At 39.7% G+C, this 25,545-nt stretch overlaps 2 protein-coding genes across 5 annotated transcripts; both read left to right on the forward strand.

The window, feature by feature from the left end:
* The first annotated feature begins 111 nt into the window (after positions 1-111).
* Positions 112-23,915, forward strand: LOC129722764 (putative uncharacterized protein DDB_G0286901). 4 transcript variants are annotated; one of them, XR_008727639.1, is made up of 4 exons: positions 112-17,308; positions 17,373-17,855; positions 17,914-23,768; positions 23,834-23,915. XR_008727639.1 is itself a non-coding variant. In XM_055676478.1 (2 exons), exon 2 carries the CDS (start codon positions 21,569-21,571, stop codon positions 23,246-23,248), a length of 1,680 nt encoding a protein of 559 aa, XP_055532453.1. In that variant the 5' UTR covers positions 112-17,855; positions 17,914-21,568; the 3' UTR covers positions 23,249-23,824. The 4 variants fall into 4 exon arrangements, 1 of the variants encoding a protein (XP_055532453.1); XR_008727638.1 differs by having other exon boundaries at positions 112-17,858; XR_008727637.1 differs by having other exon boundaries at positions 112-17,855.
* Positions 8,873-9,751, forward strand: LOC129720062 (uncharacterized). Its single transcript, XM_055671473.1, has one exon. The coding sequence runs from the start codon at positions 8,873-8,875 to the stop codon at positions 9,749-9,751; it is 879 nt and encodes a 292-aa protein (XP_055527448.1).
* Positions 23,916-25,545: the final 1,630 nt, after the last annotated feature.

The raw sequence follows: 25,545 nt of genomic DNA on the forward strand, positions 1-25,545 counted from the left end.
TAACATTTGAATGTTCTATCAATTTAACAATTTAAGTATGGATACATATAATGTTGTAATTGGTTTAAAAGCTTTATTATATTATATATAAAAGATGTTCAACAAAACAAACATAATTAGTGATAACAACTGTTATGCAAAAACTATTATTTAATGTTTAGTTTTCTTCGCTTTGAAAGTTTTTTTTTTGTTTTTTTTATCCATCCAAATTTTTTGCTTTCGAGTTCTAATCTTCGTATTAATCACTTGCAGCTTTGCTTTAACCAGCATATTTATGTATTTACTAGCTGACCCGGAAAACTTTGTCCCGCCCATTTTTGTGTTTAATTTAATAATTTTCAACATTCCAAATTCATTGATTTCTTGCGATTTGTTTATATCGTTTGAAATTATTGGTCGTAGTATTCGGCTGTTTCCCAGAAGTTGCCATCTCACAATTCAAAATGGTGTCTGAGGTCAATTTTTAGCTCCATGCATTATTCTGGTTAAAGAAACACTCATATTGGGTGGTATTTGGTCACTTTAGGCTATTTTCCAGAAACCGGAAGTCACCACCCTGGATTTTAAAATGGCATTTGGAGACAATTTCTGCCCCCTGAGCTTCATTCTGGTTTAAGAAACACCAATAATAGGTGTTATTTAGTCATTTTCGGCTGTTTTCCAGAAACCGGGAGTCACCATCTTAGAATTCAAAATGGTGTCTGTGGTCGATTCTAGGTCCTGCGTATCATTCTGGTATCGAAGCATCTCACATTGGATGGAAATCGGCCGGTTGAAGAAATACCCATATTGGGTGGTATTTGGTCATTTTCGGCAGTTTCCCATTCACCGGAGGTCGTCATCTTACAATTCATAATGTTGTCTGAGGTCGATTTGTAGCTTCAGTGCATCATAACAATCCCGGAAATACCCATAATGAGTGTTATTTGGTCTTCTGCCACTGTTGTTTAGGAACCGGAAGTCGCCTTATTGGATTTCAAAATGGCATTTGGAGACAATTTCTGGCCTCTGAGCATCATTCTGGTCAAAGAAACACCCATATTTGGTTGTTTTTGGGTCATTTTCGGCAGTTTTCCAGTCACCAAAAGTCGCCATTTTACAATTCAAAATGTTGTCTGAGGTCGATTTGTGATTTCAGTGCATCATCACGATTTCAGAAATACCCATATTGGGTGGTATTTGGTCATATCTCACTGTTACTTAGAAACCGGAAGTCGCCATCTTGGATTTCAAAATGGTATTCAGAGACAATTTCTGGCCTCTGAGCGTCATTCTGGTTAAAGAAACATCCATATTAGGTGGTATTTGGTCATTTTCGTCTCTTTTCCAGTCACTGGAAGTCGCCATCTCACAATTCAAAATGTTGTCTGAGGTCGATTTGTGGCTTCAGTGCATCATAACAATCGCGGAAATACCCATATTTGGTCATTTGCCGCTGTTTTTCAGAAACCGGAAGTCGCCATCTTGGATTTCCAACTGGCATTTGGAGACAATTTCTGGCCTCTGAGCGTCATTCTAGTTAAAAAACACTCATATTAGGTGGTATTTGGTCATTTTCGGCAGTTTTCCAGACACCGGAAGTCGCCATTTTACAACTCAAAATATTGTCGGAGGTCGACAAACGTACAAACCGTGGAACACCACCCATGGATTGCCTCATACGTAGGCGAACTTTATTATTATTAAATTTTCGGCCGAGTCCACTTCAGAATAAAAAATGCATTTTTTTCAGTGTACCCTTTAGGGTAATATTATTGTTAAAGTTACTCTTTTTCGCATGTCGTGTAGAACAAAATCAGAAGTGGCGCACCTAGCGGTCGAAAAGGTGACTAACGCTTCTGTCATTTTCAATTTGTCTTCATAATTTCACGTAAGTGAACTATATTGGTATTTAAGATATTTGATACATATGAAACGCAAATTTCTGCACATCTCGAGAAATAACCGAGTAAATGGAACCAAATTTAGCATGTGAATGTTAGGGGTAACAAATATGTTCATAATAGTTCGACAACTCTCCCTTTTCTGGAAGGGAGGGGTTCCATACAAATGAAACACAAATTTCTCCTCATCTCGAAAACTAACCAACGAAATGGAACCGAATTTGGCAGGTGAATGTTTTTAGAGGTAACAAATATGTGTAAATGTTATATTTTGTTAAAATTATAGATTGAAAAATTTCCTCTAACAGCGGCAAAATTTAAAATACGCAATCAACCTATCTCAAAATCAATATAACAGAGCTTTTTCATTTACTTTTACCTTTAACAAAAGTATTGACGCAATATTTTCTTCCGTTACATCAGTGAAGTTTAAATTTCAATTATTTCTGACTTCGCTATCTTTTGGTATCTAATTCTTCTAACAATTTTTAAACTGTTACGCAACAGAAAATAAATAGCGATTTTGTTCATGGACTGGTAATATCTATTTGTTTGGTTTTATTTCAACCATGTCATGCAGTCTCTAATTTGACCGTGTTTCGTGTGAGAAGATAGAATACAGAAACATCTTAACAGCATAAGAATTGTCAAAACAATTTATCAATCTACAAAATTGGCGTTTTAAAAATATTTCCGCAAAACCAATCGGAGCTTGAGTAAATAAAAACTGGATAAAACTAGCAAATATCTGAAAAAATGGAAGATTTTGGGAATAAACTGTTTGACTGGATCACTTGAGAAAAACTGGAGGAATCCAATTTAAACTGGAATATTGGCAACCCTGGGTATGTGAATGTTTTTAGAGATAACAAATATGTCCATAATGGTTCGACGCCCCTCCCTCTTCAGGAAGCACATGTTTCTGCAAAAATTTCTGCACATCTCGCGAAATAATCAACTAAATGGAACCATATTTGGCAGGTGAATGTTTTTAATTGGAAGATGGCAACTTCCGGTTTCTAGGAAACAGCTGAAAATGACCACACACCACCCAATAATTTCTTTAACCAGAATGACGTTCAAAATCCAGAAATTGTCTCCAAATGCCATTATGGAATCCAAAATGGCGACTTCCGGTTCCGGAAAAACAGCGGCAAACAACCAAAAACCACCCAATATGGGTATTTCCGGAATCGTAATTATGCACTGGAGCCTCAAATCGACTTCAGACAACATTTTGAATTGTAAGATGGCAACTTCCGGTTTCTGAAAAACAGCCTGAAATGGACGATTTCCATTAAATATGAGTATCTCCGGAACCAGAAAGATGCACAGAAGCTAAAAATTGATCACAGACACAATCTTGAATTTTAAGATGGTGACTTCCGGTGTCTGGCAAACAGCCGGAAATGACAAAATACCATTCAATATGAATGTTCTCGGAACTAGAATTACACCCAGATGGAAAGCAGCCAAAAATGCCGATTTCCGTCTAACATGAGTATCTCCGGATCTAGAATTATACACATCAGCTGAAATCGACCACAAACCCCATTTTGGATTCTAGGTTGGCGACTTCCGGTTCCTAGGAAACAGCCGAAAATGATCGAATAACACCCAATATGGCTGTTTTTTTTTTAATCTGCATGACGCTCAGAGGCCAGAAATTATCTTAAATACCATTTTGAAATCCAAGATGGCGACTTCGGGTTTGTAAAAGACAGCCTAAAATAACCAAATATCACCCAATATGAGTATCTATGGAATCAGAATGATGCAATGAGCTAACAATTGACCTCAGGCACCATTTTGAATTGCTAAATGGCAACTTCTAGGAAACAGTTGTAAATGACCGAATAATACTCAATAGAGATGATGCATAGAAACCAAACATGGACCCTGGACACCATTTTGAATTCAAAGACGACCACTTTTAGTTTCTGGAAAACAACCAAAATAACTAAATACCTCCCAATATGGGTATTTCCGGTGTCATATTGATGCCAGAAAATCTGCTGAAAATTACCGAATACCCCCCCATATGAATATATTCAGAATTGAGGCGATGTACAGAATCCAAGTTTCGAGGACTTTGTCATTTAGATAAAACCAATCATTTCAAACGATTTGTTATTTGACTTTGATCATATCCTATGGCCGATTCGTCATGCATTTGCAGACTTTAAACACATCGCAAGAAATCAATGAATTTGGAACGTTCTAATAGTACGATACCACTTTAAAATTATGTTGAGGCCACACATATCGATCAAAGCAGGTATAGTTTCAAATAGACTTTGAATTTCTTTTCTTTCCATAACTTTTGTGCCATATATCGAATTGTTATGAAATTTGTTATTTGTAAGTTTGAGAGATGACTCGTTCGTATCACACTTGTTATGTCCAAATTAGGCATTAATCTTCGAGATGATAGACTTTCGTTGTTTTATTAACAACTTAATATAAGTTCGATTATAATCAAATGAAATGGGGACGTAGAGGGCCTCCAAACTTTGAAATCATATGTTCAATCATAGTTCATCAGTTAACCCTTAACTAGCCCGCTCATCTGATGATAATATTGATCAAATCGGTTGTGTAGTTTCTGAGATAATGAAGTTTCGTGATTTTCACATTTCTGTACATTACAGACGAAGTTACAGTCCGATCACCGTCAAATTCAATAGGGTGTTATGAGGTAGCTAGACTTATTAATTGACACTGATTTTGTGAAAATCGGGTCAGCCATCTCTGAGAAAAGTGAGTAAGTTCAAGTATTCTTCGGAATATGTTCCTTTTCATAGCTGGATTTCACATTTTTAAACATAACAGGCAAAGTTATAGTCCGATTGCAAAACAAATCAACAGTATTTTATGTGGCAACTTGACCTTCCATTTGACACTGATTCCATGATAATCGGTTCAGCCATCTCTGAGAAACATGAGTGAGATTAAACAGTCTTCAGAACACGTTTCTTTTCATAACTTTCGAACCACAAGCTCAATCTTTATAAAATTAAAAAGTTAAGGGTATTTCAAGTAGCCCGTTCATTTGAAACCAGTTTTGCTCAAATCGGTTGTGTAGTTTTTGAGATAATGATGTTTCATGATTTTTACATTTTGATACATAACCTCTAAACCAAAAATCCGTTCTCAATAAAATTGAATAGGGTCTCATGGGACGGCGAGACCATTCATTTGCAAATAATTTCATGAAAATCAGCCAGCCATCTCTGAGAAAAGTGAGTGAGAATAAAAATCTGCACATACACACACACACATACAGGAAATGCTCAGCTCGTCGAGCTGAGCCGAGTGATATATGCCATTCGGCCCTTTGGAGCACTTTTATACTTTCGGTTTTGCAAGTGATTGCTATACCTTTCTAGGAGAAAGGCAAAAAGTTGCCGCTGCAATTTCATTTTTTCTTTGCTAAGATGCTCTTCTATTCAGTACTCGCATCAACAAAATAAGTATGAAAATATTTTTCTCTTTTGGGCGTCTTAGTAGAATGGAATTGTTGGTTATGTTTCCATTTGATTCTACTACAAAAAAATCGAATACCCTTTTACCGTCCGTAGATACGTATTTCGGTTGTTACATACAACCATCATCAGTGCTTATGTGGACTGTTGGAGAGCATAACTGAGCAACCCACTTTTTATATGCGTAGGTAGACGTAAAATTCCTAAATTGAAGTTATGTAGTCATATGTTGTGGTTGTTTTTGTCCTGTACTGGATCTAGGGTTTTCAGGTAGGATTTTGAAAAGCCATGAAAAATGATTACCTACGTCTTCATTGAGCAGTGGGGATGGATGTTGTTTGTAGATTTCTAAACTTTCAGATACGTCCAATTTCCATAAATTATTAACGGGGCGAAGCAGGTGAATGTTATCCGAAGTTAGTGGATGTCCCTCATTAAAGGTATGTTCAGCCACTTTTGATTTGAAAAGGTGTGGTGGATCATTTTTGGAAACTTTGCATGCTTTGGTGACTTCTGCCACATGCTCTTTAAAACGGATTTCTAGGTTTCTTTTGGTTTGTCCAATATAAACCTTGTTGCAGTGGCAACAAGCAACTTTATAAACCCCTACTTTATTTATTCCATCAATTGAGTCCTTGGTGGAGCCCAATATTATTTTGAGTTGGGTATTCCTACTAGTGTAGACAATATCTATGCCAAATCTTTTGAATTTTGAGAGAAGTTGACGTGTTAAGGTCCCATCATATTCCACAGCTATTCTTTTCAGGTCTTCTGAAATTGGGGTGAGTGTTGTAAAAGATTCTCTAAATTGAACTCGCTCCTTTTTGTTTATAATGGCTTGAATGATGCTCTCATTATAACCATTTACTCTTGCAACTTCGAAAATATATTCCAATTCCTTTTTCCTGGCTATTTTACTGAGGGGTAGGGTTTCCATCCGATGTATCATGTGGTGGAAGGATGCTATTTTATGCTAGAAGGAATGGCTTAAAGTGGTGGGTATTACCCGTTTTGTGTTCGTGGGCTTCCTAAAAACTCAATTTTTAAGTCCTTAGACTTTCAAACAACTTCTAGAAAGGGAAAACTATTGTTTTGTTCCTTTTCAATTGTAAATTTTATATCTCTGTGAATATTATTAAGGGATATGAAAAACGTTTCAAGTTCCGTCTCTTTCAAAATACAAAAACCTAAATTAATCCACCTAGCGGTCAGACCCAGCCTTTCTCATGCAAACTTTTATTTGTAAAAATAAATTTACATGAACACTTCAATCCAACAAATGTATATTCACTCTTTAGTATTTTCATTTAGTATATTAGTATATTCACTACACTCTAAAATATTGATGTTGTAATCTATGCATATAAAAATGCAGTCCGGTCTGTCTGTCTGTCTGATCCATATAGGCTCGAAAACTACCGAACCGATCGACGGGAAAATTTGGATTTTGTGCCGATTGTGGTTCCTATGATAGTTTGAGACCCTCCCTCTTCTGAAAGGGAGGGGTCCCATAGAAATTAATCATAAATTTCTGCACAACTCAAGAAAAAACCAAGCAAAATAAACCGAGTTAGGCATGTGGATGTTTTAAGGGGTAACAAATGTGTCCATAATAGTTGGATGCCCCTCCTTTCTCTGGAAGGGAGGGGTTCCATACAAATAAAACACAAATTTCTGCACATCTCGAGAACTAACCGAGTAAATGGAACCAAATTTAGCATGTGAATATCTTTAGGGATAACAAATATGTCATTAATGGTTCGACACCCCTCCCTTTTCTGGAAGGGAGGGGTTTCATACAAATGAAACACAAATTTCTGCACATCTCGAGAGCTAACCAACTAAATCGAACCAAATATGGCAGGTGAATGTTTTTAGAGGTAACAAATACGTGCATAATGGTTTGACACCCCCCCCCCCTTTTCTATAAGGGAGGGGTCCCATACAAATAACCAATCAACTCATGCAAATAATAGAACCAATCAAGAAAACACAACCAAATTTGATATGAGAATGTTTTTAGAGGTAACAAATATGTCCATAATGGTTCGACGAAATACATGTTTTTGCATTATGGCTTAGGAAGTACATGTTTCTGCACAAATTTCTGCAAAAACTTCTGCACAGCTCACGAACTAATTAATAAACTAATTAAAAATTATCTGGCAGGCGAATGTTTTTAGTGGTAACAAATATGACCAAATACCACCCAACATGCGTGTTTCTTTAACCAGTATGACGTTCAAAATTCAGAAATTGTTTGGCGACTTCCGGTTTCGGAAAAAAGCGACAAACGACCAAATACCACCCAATGTGGGTGGACGTGCCGACGCTTAATTCTTCAGCACTATTTTGCTCAACCCACTGTTAATTTATGCATGCTATAAGAAACGATAAAAGTAGCTCAATTCTCTATTGTTCAGTCACTCGAACACTTGTAATTAAAATCTCAATGCTCTCCGATCACACGCGAGAGCCGAAAGCCAATTTGCATATTGCCAGTTCATTCGAGATCGAAATCAAATGTACAGATCATTACAGAATAAATCGTCAGCTTGACCAGTCGTGTTTTTTGCCCCCTAAAATTGTACAAATTTAATCATTTAAATACAGTCCTCTAAGTAAGAAATTAAGTTAAATTTCTGACGAGAAAGTCCCAGAATTGAACATTTGGTCCGTTTAGCCAGATCGTCGGGAATCGCGAAACACAAGTGATAGTGACAAACAAAAATCCACAAGATCGCGTGGTTAGCGTATTGTTCTCGAGAAGGTGGAACAATAGAACACGTTTAACCCTTTCCCGCTCATGGCGACTCTAGAGCACCATGAATTATAATCATCATATCTTGACATAAAATAGTTTGTTGTGCTTACGATTGTTCCATAAACTTTTATATGCTGCCTCAGAGCATCACTGGGCATTTTCTTCAAAATACTACAGTTGACAGTAATTTTAGTTAGTCTACAAAGTGTTCAGTTTGAATTTTCTCGTTAAGCTATAAATTTTAATGATAAACCTTGTGAGCGGGAGAGGGTTAAAAGGGATGCTGTTCTGCTGCTGGTATTTCGGCGGAAAACGGAGCTGCATTTGAAACTCGCAATCAACATTCCAACGGAGAATTGCATGCGGCATGGTCGAGAATTTGGAAGTTCAGGATAAGTACTGAGAGATAAGCAGGTTTGTCTGTGGCACGAGTCCTTGTTGCATGTGTAACCGTTGCGGGCATGATCACGGGGTTGAGCTGAATAAAATAAGTAAATGAATAAATTAAGCTTGCATGAAATTTGGTGTGGTGTCATTTTTAAGCCGAGTTGAATTTCAATAAGTCATCCTTACGATTATAATCGGTTGTTACTGTTCGCTCTGTTGGTTGGTTTGCTTTGGCGTTGGTCTGCTTTTGTTCCCATTGGCTTGATCTGCTATTGAATCTATTGTTCTGTCACACGCGTGGTCGATCGGTATCGTGATCGAGTGTGATTGGTGGTGAATTATCGTGATTGATTATGCCCCAGAATAAAAACTTACGAATTTTGTCCAAGCAGGAGCGGATGCCTAAAGTTTCCCTAGAGAATGTGAAAGAATACGTACAACTGAAAGGATTAGAACACGATAAAAGTGCATTGGAGCTAAGAATGCATAAGCTCGATGGGCTGTTGGAGAAATTCATCAATGTACGAACCCAAATTGAAATTCTATTGGAGGATACGGACAACGTAGATGCATTCACGGATTCAGAAGAGACTGAAGAAGCGCGGTTACAACGACAGCTATCTTTGCAAACCCGACAAGATCATGAAAACGACAAGATTATTGAAGAGTTTGAGAACGAAGTATATCGCCTGAAGCAGCTTATGACTTACCTGCCTAGTTCTTCAGGAAGCCATACTGTGCAGGGTCCAATAATTCCTGCTGCAGCTGCGCAATCCAAAGAAAAATCACCTGAGCTGAAGCTTCCATGTTTCAGTGGTAGAATGGCTGACTGGGTTACATTTCGTGACACCCATAAAAATCTTATTCACAATGATGATAGGTTGTCTAACATGGACAAGATCACGTATCTACGCACTTCGCTGACCGGAGAGGCTTTGCAGGAGATCGCAACAATAGAAATGTCTGCAGTTAACTATCAAATAGCGTGGGAAGCGTTAGAAAATCTGTACGAAAATAAGAAAATGTTGGTAATGACGCATTTAGAATCGCTTTTTGCACAAGAAGTAATGCCTCAAGAAAGTTTTGAGTCCCTTAATAAATTGGTCAGCGGTTTCGAGAAAAATCTCCAAATGTTAAGCAAAATCGGAGAACGTTCAGATGGATGGAGTACTCTTCTCCAATATATGCTTTGTAAACGGCTTCATCCATCAACCCTTAGACAGTGGGAATAACACTATAACTCTAAAGAAGTTCCCAAGTATAGAGATCTAATTGAATTTCTAAAAAGTTATTGTTCAGTGCTGCAATCTATAACTCCAACCAAGGGAGGCAAATCCGACCATCGTTAAGTCACACAGGCGTTCAGCCTGCTACAGAGCTCTGCCCGTTTTGCGGAGAATCATCTCACTCCGCCTTTAGGTGCTCCAAATTCACCAAATTAAGGATCTCCGAAAGAGTAGACGCAGTTCGAAGAAATTCTCTCTGTTTGAACTGCCTTTCCCCCGCTCACATGGCCAGATTTTGCACTCGTGGGTCATGCCACTATTGTGGTCAACCGCATCATTCACTACTGCATGCGAGCCCATCGACCTACGCAAATCCTCAAGTAAAGTCTGGACAAACTTTGAATAAGAAATGTCAAGGGCAACATACGCCACCACCACAGAATCAAACGAAATCAACACCGACTTATCACTCAGCAGACACACAATCTACACCGAAGACCCATACTAAGTCATTAATATCTACAGCAAGCACAGCTCAATCTCCCAATATAGCCACAGACCGGCCTAGTACAAGCTATCACACTGCTTCCTCAGTTAACAATCCTCACACAACAAACTCCGTACTATTTTCAACCGCAATAGTTAGTCTCGGTGATCAGTACGGGAACACTATTCTAGCCCGCGCCTTGTTGGACTCAGGTTCACAGCGTTGCTATATGTCAGAGAACCTTTCTCAGAAACTTAGGTTTAAGCGTAGTCGAGAGCTCCTTCCAATAGTGGGAATTGGTGGAGCACGAACAGCTTCTACACAAGCAATATTTGCGGACGTTAAATCACTCGTTACGTCTTTTCAAAGGCAGCTAAAGTTCCATATACTCCCAAAAGTAACTGTGGATTTGCCAGTGAGGAGCTTTGCAATTAGGGTTTGCAATCCCGGGAACGATTTTCCGGGAAATAGCTTTTCCCGGGATTGCCGGATCCCGGGAACAGAAATATTGATTCCCGGGATTCCGGGATTCCCGAGTTCTGCGAGAATTTTTGTAAAATTCACTATAGTTTCTTATGCAATTGTGCAATGAAATTTAATTAGTCAAACTGGTGCGACCTGAAATAAATCATTTAATAAAACTCAAAGTCAATATGGTATTTAAACCCAAAAATCATCTTTACATGTTAATTAGTAGATATTCATTTTTTTAAGACTGACTTGTCTTAAGTCGTATTGAACTGAATATTTAATATTTTATCGTTTTTTCCGGTTTGTCTCGGTCACAAAAAACCACCGAATGGCGAAATAACGAAATAACGTAGTTAATCAACCAAAATTCTTCCTCGAAGTCCTAGGTACGCTCCAATCAAGAGGGTTTGAAATGTTTTTCTGTCAATGAAAACTAGATTTGTGACGAAGTTCATTGAAAAAAAAATCGCACCGTGTAATGTTATAGCAAATATATTAAATGAAAAAAAAATCACAGGAGGGTTGTGTGCAAAGCCACGACCGCAAGGTTGAAGTAGAATACTTTTACACAGCTCTACTTACGGGTGTAAATTAACCTACGGCCGGCGTATCGGTTCGCGCTGCTTATCGCGTTTAGCCTGACAGAGGCCTAATGAGCACGGCCAACACAATAGAAAGGTGTTTTCACATTGAAAATTAGACACGGCTTTACTGGAGTAAGTGTTGGCAAATGCATCTACCGCTAATACCGCCGCTATCGTACGAAAAATGACGCGCGTCTAAGAACACCCGAACTGTTTTGCCGTGCCGCTTCCATTTACCTCCTTGTTACATCGGCCTTAGGGAAGTACCGGCTGCACCTACCGCTGAGGCTGTTACCATACTGCTACTGGTACCCAAAGCTATTAACTCTTCAAATTAAGTGTTTTATTTGTCCTCAAAATAACAATTGTTCAATTCCATATCGGATATGATGCAATCGCGTCTCTGTAATATTACCGACAATAATATTCTTCTAAACAAAATGATCCTGCTTTTCCATTAGAGGAAGTGCCGGCTGATGTACCGCAAAAATCTCGCCCGATCGCTCGCGTTGGCGTTCAGCCTGGCAGAGGCCTGAGACGTGGTGACCAACCACAGGGCAAGTGATTTGTTTAATTTGAAGGCAGCCACAGGCGCGACCCGCTGCTATGGTCTGTTACTGCTGAGTGCCAACATCTGCTGTTACTGCTGTCAACGTTGTGGACGGTCCATCCAGTTCACCTTCCGACTAATGAATGTAGCTAGTTTTCCCAGAAACACTCTTTTATAGCCGGAGGGTGCTACGTAATAGGCCACGCCTTTCAGTTCAGGTTTACCATTTCCTTATGTTCTTTAGATGAATTATTCCACAATTCGCATTTGATTTTTGTATCCAGCGAATAAACACCGATGGCGCTCTCACATACGCAACGGTTTTAACCCGTATCTTATTGCGGTTTGTAACATCAAGCGATTTCGTTTGCTCGCTGTTGCGTGTTGCATCATGTTGCAACTTGGCAACTGGGAGACGACGAAATTCTGTTACTGCTGATTGATTGAATCGACTTCATATTAGCTCTGCATAGTCGAACTAACTGTCTTTGTGAATGCGGTCTAACAGGGCAGTTTGTTATTCAAAGTTGGTCATGCTGATCGCAGCCTTTGCGCTGCCCCTACAGTAAAAATAAAGTAAAAGTAAAAATTAGACAACTACAACAGAATTTGATTGCATCCCGCACAGAATGTCTGCTTGTGTTGATGCCAGAAAATTATTAACCTTCAATAATTTTTTTTATTTGCCTTGAAAAAAGCATGTTGCGGTTCAATATCGATTGCTAATTACAACCTTTGAGCTGCCCTAACATTGGGGTAATTAAGATACACTGCACTGCACTGTGGAAGCTATTTTACATTCAGTAAATTAGACGGGTGCGACAAATTTAAATTGCTAGGATGCAACACAGAGTGCTTGCTTGCGTTGACAAAAATTATTAACTTTCAATGACTTGTTTATTTGCCTTGAAAAAGGCATTTTGATTTCCGAAATTGGATTTCTTGATAGCAATCTTCATGCTGCCCCAACACGGGGGTAATAATGGCTGTCTGGCGACACACGCTGAGTAAAACCGCGCTGCTCCTGAGACGTGGTGACCAACCACAGGGCTAGTGCTGCTTCTAAGGAAGGACGTCTGCTGTTGTCGCTGTCTAGAACTATTATGAGCGGCTCCGGCTGAAACAGGCTCTTATATAGACCAAATAGCATGTTTTCAATTGCAAGGTATATGATCCTGTCGACCGTGCCTGGGAAGCAAGCATATAACGACCAATCAGAGGTCGAATTTTTCGTTTTGACAAGGCTTGACTATTTTCAATAGGACAATAGTGTGAATAATAAAATTACAATTATCTTATTTTGGGAAGAATCTTAGAAGATTTTCCAATCTATTGCTGCAAGAACGAAGGAAATCCATCGAATACTAACCGATTTATTAGCATTTGAAATTGGACATATTTTTCACTTTTTTCGGTTTGAGATTTTCATTTCACATCCCTATGTAGCCGAACTTCCTGAGAGAAGTATTCTACTTCAAAAATAGCGAATAGGTTTGCTACCGCTCAAGTAAACAGTAAACATTAACTGTAGTGTACAACATATTTTGCCCCGTACCAAATATAGCAAATATTTTCCTCGTCCAATGCATGCCTAACGCTCAGTTTTCTCTTCAACAAACTGAAAGCCTGGATACCAGTTTTCAATTAAATGTAGCAAGAGCTGAAATCGGTGATTTAAAAGTGTTCTAGAAATCGAACATCAGCGGTAATTCAGCGGACTTGAGCAAAGTCTTACAGAAGGAAATAACATTTTTGAACTTAACGGAAATTTGTAGCGGATCTGAAGCGATTGTTTGACGACATAAGGACCTTTAATCCTCCTCTTCGGCAAATATATGCTACAAAAATCGATCACGAATTTTTGTCGTTAACTTGAATATGTTTTGTTTTTCATTTGTTTCTTTTTTTTTTTGTTTTTCATGCGAATTGTATGAAATTGAAATCAATTTTTTGTTACCTTTTACTGATGAACTTCGTTTAAAATTAGCTAAAAATTGTTTTTTGCTAAAAATTTTCCGTTCTCAGTTCCCGGGAATTCCCGGGAAATGAGATTTTTCATTCCCGTTTCCCGGGAAATCGATTTCCGGGAATATTGCAAACCCTATTTGCAATAAGCTCTTTGCAACTTCCAAAAGGGATCATTCTGGCTGATCCAACGTTTACCGAATCAGGAGCAGTTGATCTCATAATCGGAGCTGAAGTTTATTTGGAGCTAATTATATCCGAGCAACAAGTGAAATTGAACGAATTTGGTCCGGTACTACAGAATATGTACTTAGGGTAGATCGTGGCGGGTGTAGTCGCTGAAACCTCAATTTGTTGCAACGCCGTAACATCTGATCCATCGGAGCAGCTGGAAAACCAACTGGCACGATTTTTCGACCTCGAATCGTGTCGAACTACAAGCGTCTTATCATTAGAGGAATCCGCATGTGAAGCATTTTTTGAAGACACTACTACGAGAGATTCATCGAGAAAATTTGTAGTGCAGCTACCCAAAAAGAAGTTATTGCTGAGTCGTCTAGGAGATACTAGAAAGACGGCACTTCGATGTTGCTTTAAAGAGGCGTTTAAGTTCTGATTCAGTCGTGAAGGGAGGTTCCGGCAGAAGAAGAGGAATCTTCAACCGTAAGACCATATTATTTGCCACACCATGTGGTAATTAAACCCGACAGTACAACAACGAAACTACGTGTAGTTTTTGATGCGTCTTGTGATTCGCGGGATCTCACTCAACGACACACTGATGGTAGGCCCGGTAGTTCAACGGGGTCTCTACTCAATCATTTTCTCTTTCCGACTGCGGAAATTCGCCATTACAGCGGACATCGAGAAGATGTATCGCATGATAATGGTGCATCCTGCCGACCACCACTTACAACGAATTGTATTGAGAGATGATCCTTCAAAACTTGTTCGGACGTATGAACTACTGACAGTGACATATGGTACGTCCCCTGCACCATATTTGGCTACTCGTTGCTTAAAGCGATTGGCGGAAGATTTGGCATCAAATAACCCCACTGTAGCAGAAACGATTCTCGATAATTACTATGTCGATGATCTTTTGAAAAGTGTCGACAGTATCGCTGATGGTCAAAAGGTTTGTGCGGAACTGATAACGCTGCTGATTTCTGCTGGGTTCACTCTACACAAATGGAGCTCCAATTCACGAGAAATACTAGACCAAATACCTCGACACTCAAGAGACGAGCGCATGACCACGGATATCGAATCCTCAGAAATAAAAACACTAGGATTGAAATGGGAGCCGCGATCGCATATCTTCAAATTTTCTGTTTCTATGTGGAGCTCTACTACCTTTGCTGCACATCAGTTGCCGATAGTGTTCGAGTTTTGCTGTTGACATCGAAATCGCGGTTGCTCCTCTCGATGACGTCGCGAAGAAAAGGAAAAAAATCTCCATTCCCCGTCTGCCGTTAACCTCCGCACGAGTTTGCAGTCACTTGTTTGAAAAGGTTGTCCAAGGAATAAATATCACCGCCCAACCGTATTTTTGGACGGACTCGATGATCACAAAATGTTGGCTCTCTTCTCCCCTATCTCGTTGGGACGTATTTGTCGCTAACCGAGTGTCAGAAATCCAACATATCACACGAAATGGAATTTGGAACCATATTGCAGGATCAGAGAATCCTGCCGATGTCTTGTCACGTGGAATGACTCCGGATCAATTAACAGGTCATCAAATCTGGTGGCAAGGGCCATCATGGCTACATCTGAGAAAGAAGTACTGGCCAAGAACAGCACAAATCTATGTCGACGGCGTAGACTCTACTCTATTGGAAGAAAGAACAACCGTATCAATCTCAGTCAAATTATTCCGCCTAGTCCAATTTTTGCTTTAAGATCATCGTTTACGGACACTGCCCGAATTGCGGCACTGTTGTTAAGGTTTAAATTCAACTGCACACACAAGCAAGGTCACAGACTAGGGTTTCTGACATGTCAAGAAAAAGAAGAGGCACTCTCCGCACTGATCTCGTTGGCTCAACGAGAATGTTTTGTAGAGGATATAGACGAAATCCAATGAACTGGTGAAGTGAAGACATCGTCAAGACTTAAGTCACTAGCCCCTTGTCTTTTCGGAAGATCACAGAACTCTCTGTTGTACAAAGGAATAAACTTTTTCAATTCGATGCCCAGGTAAGTAAAACGTGCAGCAACAATTACAGAGTTTAAACGGCTTTGTATTTCACACATAAAGTCTGATTTGTAGACAGCATAGATTTTTTGTAAATTTATAAAGAAGATTGTAAAATTGAAATATTTTTTTTAAATTTATGTGGTACATTAAGTTATTATGTTCATTGATGATGATGGATTTTTTTTGAATATAGTTATATAATATTAAATAGTAGAGTAAAAACAAAAAGTGTCGGCTACACATGTTTGAGTCACGCGCGCGGAGACTAACATAGACAATCTTGACATGAGTACATCAGGTTTGAACCCCTGAAATGGAAACAAAAAGCATATCGGGTTGACAAATTGCTTTTTGGCTTGTAATATTTTCTAAATTATTTTACTTTCTTTTTAACAATTCATCTGTTTTCACAATTTAAACTGAAAAGGCTTGAGTTTGCCTGTGATCTGTAGAGCTCGTTATCGAGAACTATAGTATCATTGGATCTCTCTCGTAGTTCTAGATCGTTATCTAGAACCAATTCTGATTAGTGCACGCTCTCAAACATTGGGTTCAATTCCTAATCAAGTCCAGATAATTTTCGGGTTGGAAACGTTCTGGATGAGCCTTGGATTGGAAATCCGTCAATTTTTTTTTTAATTATTGGTATTCATTTGAAGGGTTACTATGTCTGAAATTAATAACCAGTTCGTTATTTATTTGCCAACTGGTTACATTGCATGTTTTTAAAATTATCTCATATAGATAAATCGACCAGCTCAAACCGATGAAGGGGTATGAGGTGGGACCATCATCATCGACAATATGCAGTTCAAATTTATTCCCCCAGAAACGCCGAACTTTGGTGGCCTCTGAGAGGCCGCTGTGTAGGCCATCAAGGGCCATCTTAAGAAAACCTTGATAAATACTGTAATCACTTACGAAGAAATGTGCACGCTAACGGCCCAGATCGAAGCTTGTCTCAATTCCAGGCCGTTAACTCCGCTTTCCAGCGACCCCAATGACTTAGATAATAACACCTGGCCATTTCCTGGTACACCGACTGCTTACGGCAATCCCAGAACCGTCTCTAGAGGATTTAAAGGACACAAGATTATCGAGATGGCAGCGGGTGCAGAATTACCTGCAGCACATCTGGCGGCGCTGGTCAACGCAATATTTATCAGAGTTAAATTCTCGCACAAAATAGACCAGGCAACAAAACAATTTGTTTGTTGACACTACGGTCCCTCCATTGTAATGGCGTATGAGAAGGGTCATTGAAGTTCACACTGGACAGGATGGCAAAATACGCGTGGTGAAAGTGCGTACTAAATATGTAATTTACGTTCGAGAAATCACCAAAGTGTGCATTCTCCCGATAACAGACAATGTAGACCAATAGTATCAACCCACAAGAACCACTGTTTTTGACGCACCCAAGGGCGCTCCCGCGGCTTATAGGCATCCGCGGTCAGGTAATTCTTCCAGCTCGCTGTGGCTCCCGGAATCCCGAGAAATGTTGCAACTTACTGCCATGCATGTGTATCCAGCTCAGCTCAGTTCCTGTCATTATTTTGTATAAAGCGTCAAGTATATTGTGGAGGTTGAGGAACCTCCACGCAAAGTAATGTGTCTCGTATGTGCACCATCTACGTGAAGTCAAACACTTTTGTTCCATTAACAGAAACGTCAAAATTACCACAAGGATCAACCACCTATCTGAAGTCCGAGATCAATTAAGAGGTTCATCCATTCCTCCCACCATCCAATGGGGAAAAGCACCATTAAGAGAAAGGTCTAGTTGCAGACTGCAGTTCACCAACGGCGTGTTAGGTGCCAGCGGTGGCGGAGGGCCTCCGCGTCCCAGGGTAGTCGTTTTATAATTGTTCATTACTTGTAAAAAATTCCCTCTCATTTGATTCGTAGATTTGTACCCGATGGAAGGCCTTGGCAAAGGCTACCAACGAAACCGAAGAGAAATCATGAAGCTGACCGGCTACTAGCACCAGGATGCACCCAGTGCCAGGATACAACCAGCGCCAGGACTCACAGGATGCAGTTCCACTCAGGATTGCTTTGCCGATCCAGCCCAGGATATGATGTTTTGAGTTCCAGTTTTAGTAATCAGTTAATGAGCGATACATTAGCTCGTTGCATTAATTAAGTTGTTTATAATTGTTAATAATGTACAAGTAATTGATTGTTAATGTTAAGGTTGAAATTTGCCTTTCAAGGCGGCCGGTATGAACGCGCCGACGCTTAATTCTTCAGAACTATTTTGCTCAGCCCACTGTTAGTATGTGCATGCTATAAGAAACGATAAAAGGAGCTCAATTCTCTATTGTTCAGTCACCCGAACACTTGTAATTAAAATCTCTATGCTCTCCGATCACACGCGAGAGCCGAAAGCCAATTTGAATATTGCCAGTTCATTCGAGATCGAAATCACATGTACAGATCATTACAGAATAAATTGTTAGCTTGACCAGTCGTGTTTTTTGCCCCCTAAAATTGTACAAATTTAATCATTTATACAGTCCGCTAAATTAAGAAATTAAATTGAATTGCTGACGAGAAAGCCCCAGAATTGAACAATGGGTATTTCCGGAATCGTAATGATGCACTGGAGCTACAAATCGACTTCAGACAACATTTTGAATTGTAAGACGGCATCTTCCGGTTTCTAGAAAACAGCATGACATGGACGATTCCCATCAAAAATGAGTATCTCTGGAATCAGAAAGCTGCACAGAAGCTAGAAATTGATCACAGACACAATCTTGAATTTTAAGACTTCCAGTGTCTGGCAAACAGCCGGAAATGACCAAATACCATTCAATATGAATGTTTTCGGAACCAGAATTACGCCCAGATGACAGAAAGTGACCAAATACCACCCAAAATGAGTATCTCCGGAGCCAGAATGTTGCAAGAAGCTAAAAATTGACCTCAGACACTATCATGAATTGTAGGATGGCAACTTCTGGTTTCTGGAAAACAGCCAAAAATGGCCGATTTCCGTCTAACATGAGTATCTCCGGATCTAGAATGATACACAGCAGCTGAAATCAACCACAGACCCCAGTTTAGATTCTAGGTTGGCGAATTCCGGTTCCTGGAAAACAGCCGAAAATGATCGAATAACACCCAATATGGGTGTTTCTTCAACCAGAATGACGCTCAGAGGCGAGAAATTATCTTAAATACCATTTTGAAATCCAAGATGGCAATTTCCGGTTTGTGAAAAACAGCCTAAAATAACCAAATACCATCCGATATGAGTATCTATGGAATCAGAATGATGCAATGAGCTAACAATTGACTTCAGGCATCATTTTGAATTGCTAAATGGCAACTTCTAGGAAACAGTCGAAAATTTCGTAATCGAGATGATGCATAGAAACCAAACATGGACCCTTGACACCATTTTGAATTTAAAGACGACCACTTTTAGTTTCTGGAAAACAACCAAAATCACTGAATACCTCCCAATATGGGTATTTCCGGTGTCAGATTGATACCAGAAAATCTGCTGAAAATGACCGAGTACCAGCCAATAAGAATATATTCAGAATTAAGGTGATGTACAGAAGCCAAAAGTCGAGGATGTTGTCATTTCGATAAAACTAATCATTTCAAACGATTTGTTATTTGACTTAGATCGTATCCAGCCTTCAAACACATCGCAAGAAATCAATGAATTTAGAAACCCACCACTTACAACGAATTGTATGGAGAGATGATCCTTCAAAACCTGTTCGGACGTATGAACTACTGACAGTGATATATGGTACGTCCCCTGCACCATATTTGGCTACTCGTTGCTTAAAGCGATTGGCGGAAGATTTGGCATCAAATAACGCCATATAGCAGAAACGATTCTCGATAATTTTTATGTCGATGATCTTTTGAAAAGTGTCGACAGTATCGCTGATGGTCAGAAGATTTGTGCGGAACTGATAACGCTGCTGAGTTCTGCTGGGTTCACTCTACGCAAATGGAGCTTCAATCCACGAGAAATACTAGACCAAATACCTCAACACTTAAGAGACGAGCGCATGACTATGGATATCGAATCCTCAGAAGTGAAAAGACTAGGATTGAAATGGGAGTTCTGCTACAGAGATCAACAAGAGAATTATATTGTCTGATTGTGCGAAACTGTTTGACCCACTCGGTTTAGTTGGGCCCGTTATCGTCCGAGCTAAAGTATTTCTTCAGGATCTTTAGAAATCAAAGTTTTCTTGGAATGAAACTATTACTGGAGAGTTCGATCCTGGTGGCTAGAATACCGAGAGATCATTTCAGACCTCACTCGTATCAAGGTTCCTAGATGGATAGGTTTTGGTAGTGACACTGTGTCCGCAGATCTTCATGGCTTCTGCGATGCGTCAGAAAAGGCATATGGCGCACATCAGTTGACGATAGTGTTCGAGTTTTGCTGTTGACATCGAAATCGCGAGTTGCTCCTCTCGATGACGTCGCGAAGAAAAGGAAAAAAACCACCATTCCCCGTCTGCAGTTAACCTCTGCACAAGTTTGCAGTCACTTGTTTGAAAAGGTTGTCCAAGGAATAAATATCACCACCCAACCGTATTTTTGGACGGACTCGATGATCACAAAAAATCACAAAACGTATTTGTCGCTAACCGAGTGTCAGAAATCCAACATATCACACGAAATGGAATTTGGAACCATATTGCAGGATCAGAGAATCCTGCCGATGTCTTGTCACGTGGAATGACTTCGGATCAATTAACAGGTCATCAAATCTGGTGGCAAGGGCCATCATGGCTACATCTGAGAAAGGAGTACTGGCCAAGAACAGCACAAATCCATGTCAACGGCGTAGACCCTACTCTATTGGAAGAAAGAACAACCGTATCAATGCTCAGTCAAATCATTCCGTCCTAGTCGTTTACGGACACTGTCCGAATTGCGGCACTGTTGTTAAGGTTTAAATTCAACTGCACACACAAGCAAGGTCGCAGACTAGGGTTTCTGACATGTCAAGAAAAAGAAGCGGCACTCTCCGCACTGATCTCGTTGGCTCAACGAGAATGTTTTGTAGAGAATATAGACGAAATTCAATGAACTGGTGATATGAAGACATCGTCAAGAATTAAGTCACTAGCCCCTCGTCTAGTTGACGGATTACTCCTGGTAAGCGGACGGCTTAAAAATGCTCGAATAGCTGATAGTCGAATGCATCCTATTATCTTGGCGTCCTGCCACCCGTTGACTACTATGCTTGTGACATACTCCCATCGAGAACTTCTTAATGCAGGACCCCAACTTCTTTCCAGCATTCGTGAACGATATTGGCCACTTTCGGCACGTAGTATGGTGCGCAAAGTTATTCATCAAAACCTAAATCTCACGAGCAGCTGATGGGAGATCTACCCATAGAGCGTGTCACTCCTGCTCCTCCCTTTCGAAGAGTAGGTGTCGATTATTGTGGACCATTCCAAACTCGTTACCCCTAGCAAAAGGGAAAACCGATTAAGTGCTTTATTGTGGTATTTGTATGCCTTGTCATGAAGGCTATTCACCTAGAAGTTGTCGCAGATCTAACGATTGAATGTTTATTGCTGCACTGAAACGATGTTTTTCGCTTAGTTTTCATTTTGCTTGTTGTGTTTTTGTGTCGGTAAAAATGAATCAAATTTGCGAAGTCTGCGCGAAAGACTCCGGTGCCGAAGTGTTCTGGTCGTGTGTTGGAGGGTGTAATCGAAAATTCCATGCCTCCTGTGTGGGAGTATCGTGCCCCCCCGAAGTAGTTGCTAAAAGCAGAAGTTCTCTGCGTATCGTTAAAAAAGACAAACAAGACAAACAAGATAAACCAGCCGTAGATTCAACTGCATTTTTGCTACCGTGCTGCGATTCCTGCCAACTTTTAGTAACGGCATCGTTTGAATTGAACACGTTGACCAAACAGCAGAACAAGCTGACGAAATTGATTGATGATAATACAGAGGTGATTCATCGACTTGTGACCCAACTCGAACAACCAAGCACAATTCCAGAAACTCTAGAGGGTATCGACAAGTCACTTATACAAATAAACCAAGCGCTGACGTCAAACATCAAAGCCAACAGTGTGGCTGGTGTTATGCCTACACTTAAAAATCACCTGACGCAGCTCGTTAACATTGCTTTTTCGGAATTCAAGAACGAACTTCGGAACGAATTAACGGAATCGCTGACCAGCATAAATAACGAACTTTCTCAGTTAGGACAGCTGTTTGTAGAAACAGCAACCAGCTGTTCAATACAAACCAGTCCGTTAGAGATAAACATTGTAGATGAACTAAAAACTCTGTCATCCTGCATCGAAGAACTAAGATCTAAGTCAGCGAGTGTTGCCGCCCCCCCAATAGCTTCACCTGTTTCACTTCCAAGTTTGGCAACAGAACTTAATTTGGATAACGCCAATAATTCAGGTTGGCGGTTTCTAGGTTCCAAAAAAGTTTGGAAAGCGGATTGGACAGATTATGATGAACGTAAAAGGCGTCGTTTGGTACAGTTGAAGAATGCAGATGCAGCCAGAAGAAGGAGGAATCGACGACAACAGGCTTACAACAACAATACTAACAACAACAACCGCAATGGTAACAATTACAACAACCGCAACAATAACAACCACCTGAACAACAATGACAATTACAATCGCAACAATAACATCTACAACCACCGCAGCAATAACAACCACCAGAACCGCAACCATAACAACTACAATCACAACAATAACATCTACAACAACCGCAGCAACAACAACCACCAGAACCGCAACAATAATAACTTCAATCGCAATAATAACATCTACAACAACCGCAACATTAACAACTCCAACAACAACAATAACAGCATCAATAATAACAACAATCAAATCCCGAATCGTTACCTCAATCTTAACAGGAATCTTAACAACAGCTACTACAACCAACTACCACCAGACCGTGTGCTTCTTGCTGCAGCGAAGGATAAATTTTCTCGACCCCCACCTAATCTCCAGCATATCTCTTTTCAACGAGGCGAAATACTTAATCCGTACCCAGCGAATAATGAGTCACAATCATCATTCATGCCTACCGTTTCAACGAGCCCGCTCAACTTAACGACTCCCGCGACCTCTTCAGCTGTATCGTGTCCTTACCATTTGGCTGGCAGCCACAACTATAACAATAACAATAATTTTAGATCAGCAAGTTTCCCGTGTGATGGATGTTATTGTAAGCATTCGTGTTCTCAAAATCAGTGACGCTCAGAGAAAGAAAAAACAACGCCAGTAGTCAATGAAGTATTGATTTATGCTCAGAATTTTAACAGGATGCGCAGTGCACTCAAAATTAATCACATTAATAACAGAATAAGTGGATGTTCATACTCAATCATCTTAGCAACGGAAACGAACTGGAACGAAGATATTAAAAGTGAAGAAGTTGTCAACAGTTCCTTTAATGTGTTCAGGAGCGATCGTGATTTATCACTATCTGATAAGAAATAATTCTGCTTAACCTGTGGCCAAGCATTTGCGTTAATTCTATGTATTGCTGCAGCAGCTCTGCCTTTTAGTTTTAATAGAATGATGTAAACCAGTGGAGCGTGTGATACTCCTTCTGGTATCTCCCGAGCAAAATGCTCGATATGATAAACGAACGCTTCTAGTTCGTCTAGCGATCCATCAAATTCTGGGATGCACTGCATGGCATCTGCTTTTGGGAACGTGTACTCCATTATAAATATAAAATTTTATATATATTTCATAAAAACAATAAAAGGTACTGCGGACTAAATACTATAAGACTATATAAGGCTTATGTAGCCTTCTTCTTTTTTTTTCTAGGTATCACTAACGATTCTGTTGACCAGATGTGATAACGTAGCGTGACCGACTCTAATTTCTTCGTCGCGCCATCAAAAAATCTGAACACCAAGTTTCGAACCATTTAGTGTCAACGGTTCAACGTTTATCTTCATTAATTAAATAAATAACTTTGGGTTTTCATAGTAATTAAATGATTATTTAAAAAAAATCATTTCTATTTAGTGTAATTAAATTAATCAAAGATTGTTAATGGTTACATTAGATGGCGTAAGGTGCCATTCCTTATTCATGAAATAATATTTTAACGTAAACTTCCAACATTATATATCTCTGCCGTCAGTTACTATTTACTCTTCCGGTGGATATGTCACCATCGCTGCGCGCGTTGCGCTTATAGATGTATCCATTTTTTTTACCCTCTTAGCAATTCACCGCTACTGGTAAGCCATGTATGGTAGCAAAACGTTCTTACCATTGGCCATTAAAATTGATGCTTACAAAATACGACCTTGGCCGTGGCTGGCACAGCTGATCGCAATAACACTGCAAAATTCATAAACAGAGACAGCGTACCCGACAATTAGTACAACTGACTAACTTTTGTATGCAACGTGTGAGCGCGCAATTCGTAGTTACCGCTCTCACGCTCTTTATTGGACATTAATGAAATGCGACTTTACCCTTTTTATATTTGCTAACGATAACGTAGCCACCCGTGTGCTAAAATTCTCTCTTAGAATAATTAAGGTGATTTCCATGTGCGCAGCTCTGCGAGTATCTGTTTGCGTTCTTAAATTCGATATGCTAGCGGTGTTACCGCCCGTTTGCTTCCCGCTCTGCCACTTTAATTATTTTGTTGGGCAAATGAACGAAAATCGCTTGCACTCGTGCCGAGAGTTTTATTGCTTGCCGTTTCAGAAATAAAATCAACCGCGCAGCAGCGGCGCGAATTGATTGTTTATACAAATTGGCCTCTCGACCCAAGTAGATGTGATAACCTGTAAATCGTTATTATTACGAACCACTGAAGAATTGTTACGATTGTAGTTCGCCTAATGTAGTCTCCAAGGTCATTTATGTCTCCTAATGTGTATCTCTCCGTCGTTCTCTTCTATCGTCAATAGCTCCTAAATGGTTTTTATTTGGTAATTTTTTGTTCTATCAGTTTTAAAAAAAAAGATTCAATAGATGTTAATTCACTGTGTGCTTCTCACCCCTTGATTCCTGAGTTTCTGCAAGGGTCGATGAAAGCGGGAGATCTTCAAAAATCACCGATCGCTCTAAGTTCGCCAACTGATCTTCTGCAAGATCTGATGTCTCAAACTCAAGACAATTTTCTGATAATCTTCTATTTTTGTTTGGCTCAGGAACAATCGCCGAGTTTTCAAGATTTTCAATGCCAGACACACTTTCGATTGAACGAGTGTGTACTGATCTGTTAATCTATTCCAATGTTCTGGCGTTAAATTCGAATTTTCATACTCTTTTAAAATTTCCGAAAAGTCGTTTAAGGCGTCGCTTAATAATTTTCTTCTATTAGCGACTGCCGCCCGCGTTCTCGGCCTGTTTATGTTATTGCTCAGATTATGGTACTCCTGGTAGACATAATCCTTAAGCTCTTTTAATCTTGACATTTATGGTCATAACCGTCTAACACCTATTCTGTTTTTGCAATATGCCGCATAATAAAAAAGGAAATGACTCACTCACCCGAGTATCCTTGACACAGG

The sequence above is a fragment of the Wyeomyia smithii genome, chromosome 2 (assembly GCF_029784165.1).
Source record: "Wyeomyia smithii strain HCP4-BCI-WySm-NY-G18 chromosome 2, ASM2978416v1, whole genome shotgun sequence".
NCBI classification, from domain to species: Eukaryota; Metazoa; Arthropoda; class Insecta; order Diptera; family Culicidae; genus Wyeomyia; species Wyeomyia smithii.

Bases quoted from the DNA above. Each gene is read 5' to 3' on its own strand.
- LOC129720062 (XM_055671473.1), top strand. From the start codon at position 8,873: ATGCCCCAGAATAAAAACTTACGAATTTTGTCCAAGCAGGAGCGGATG.
- LOC129722764 (XM_055676478.1), top strand. From the start codon at position 21,569: ATGTTTATTGCTGCACTGAAACGATGTTTTTCGCTTAGTTTTCATTTT.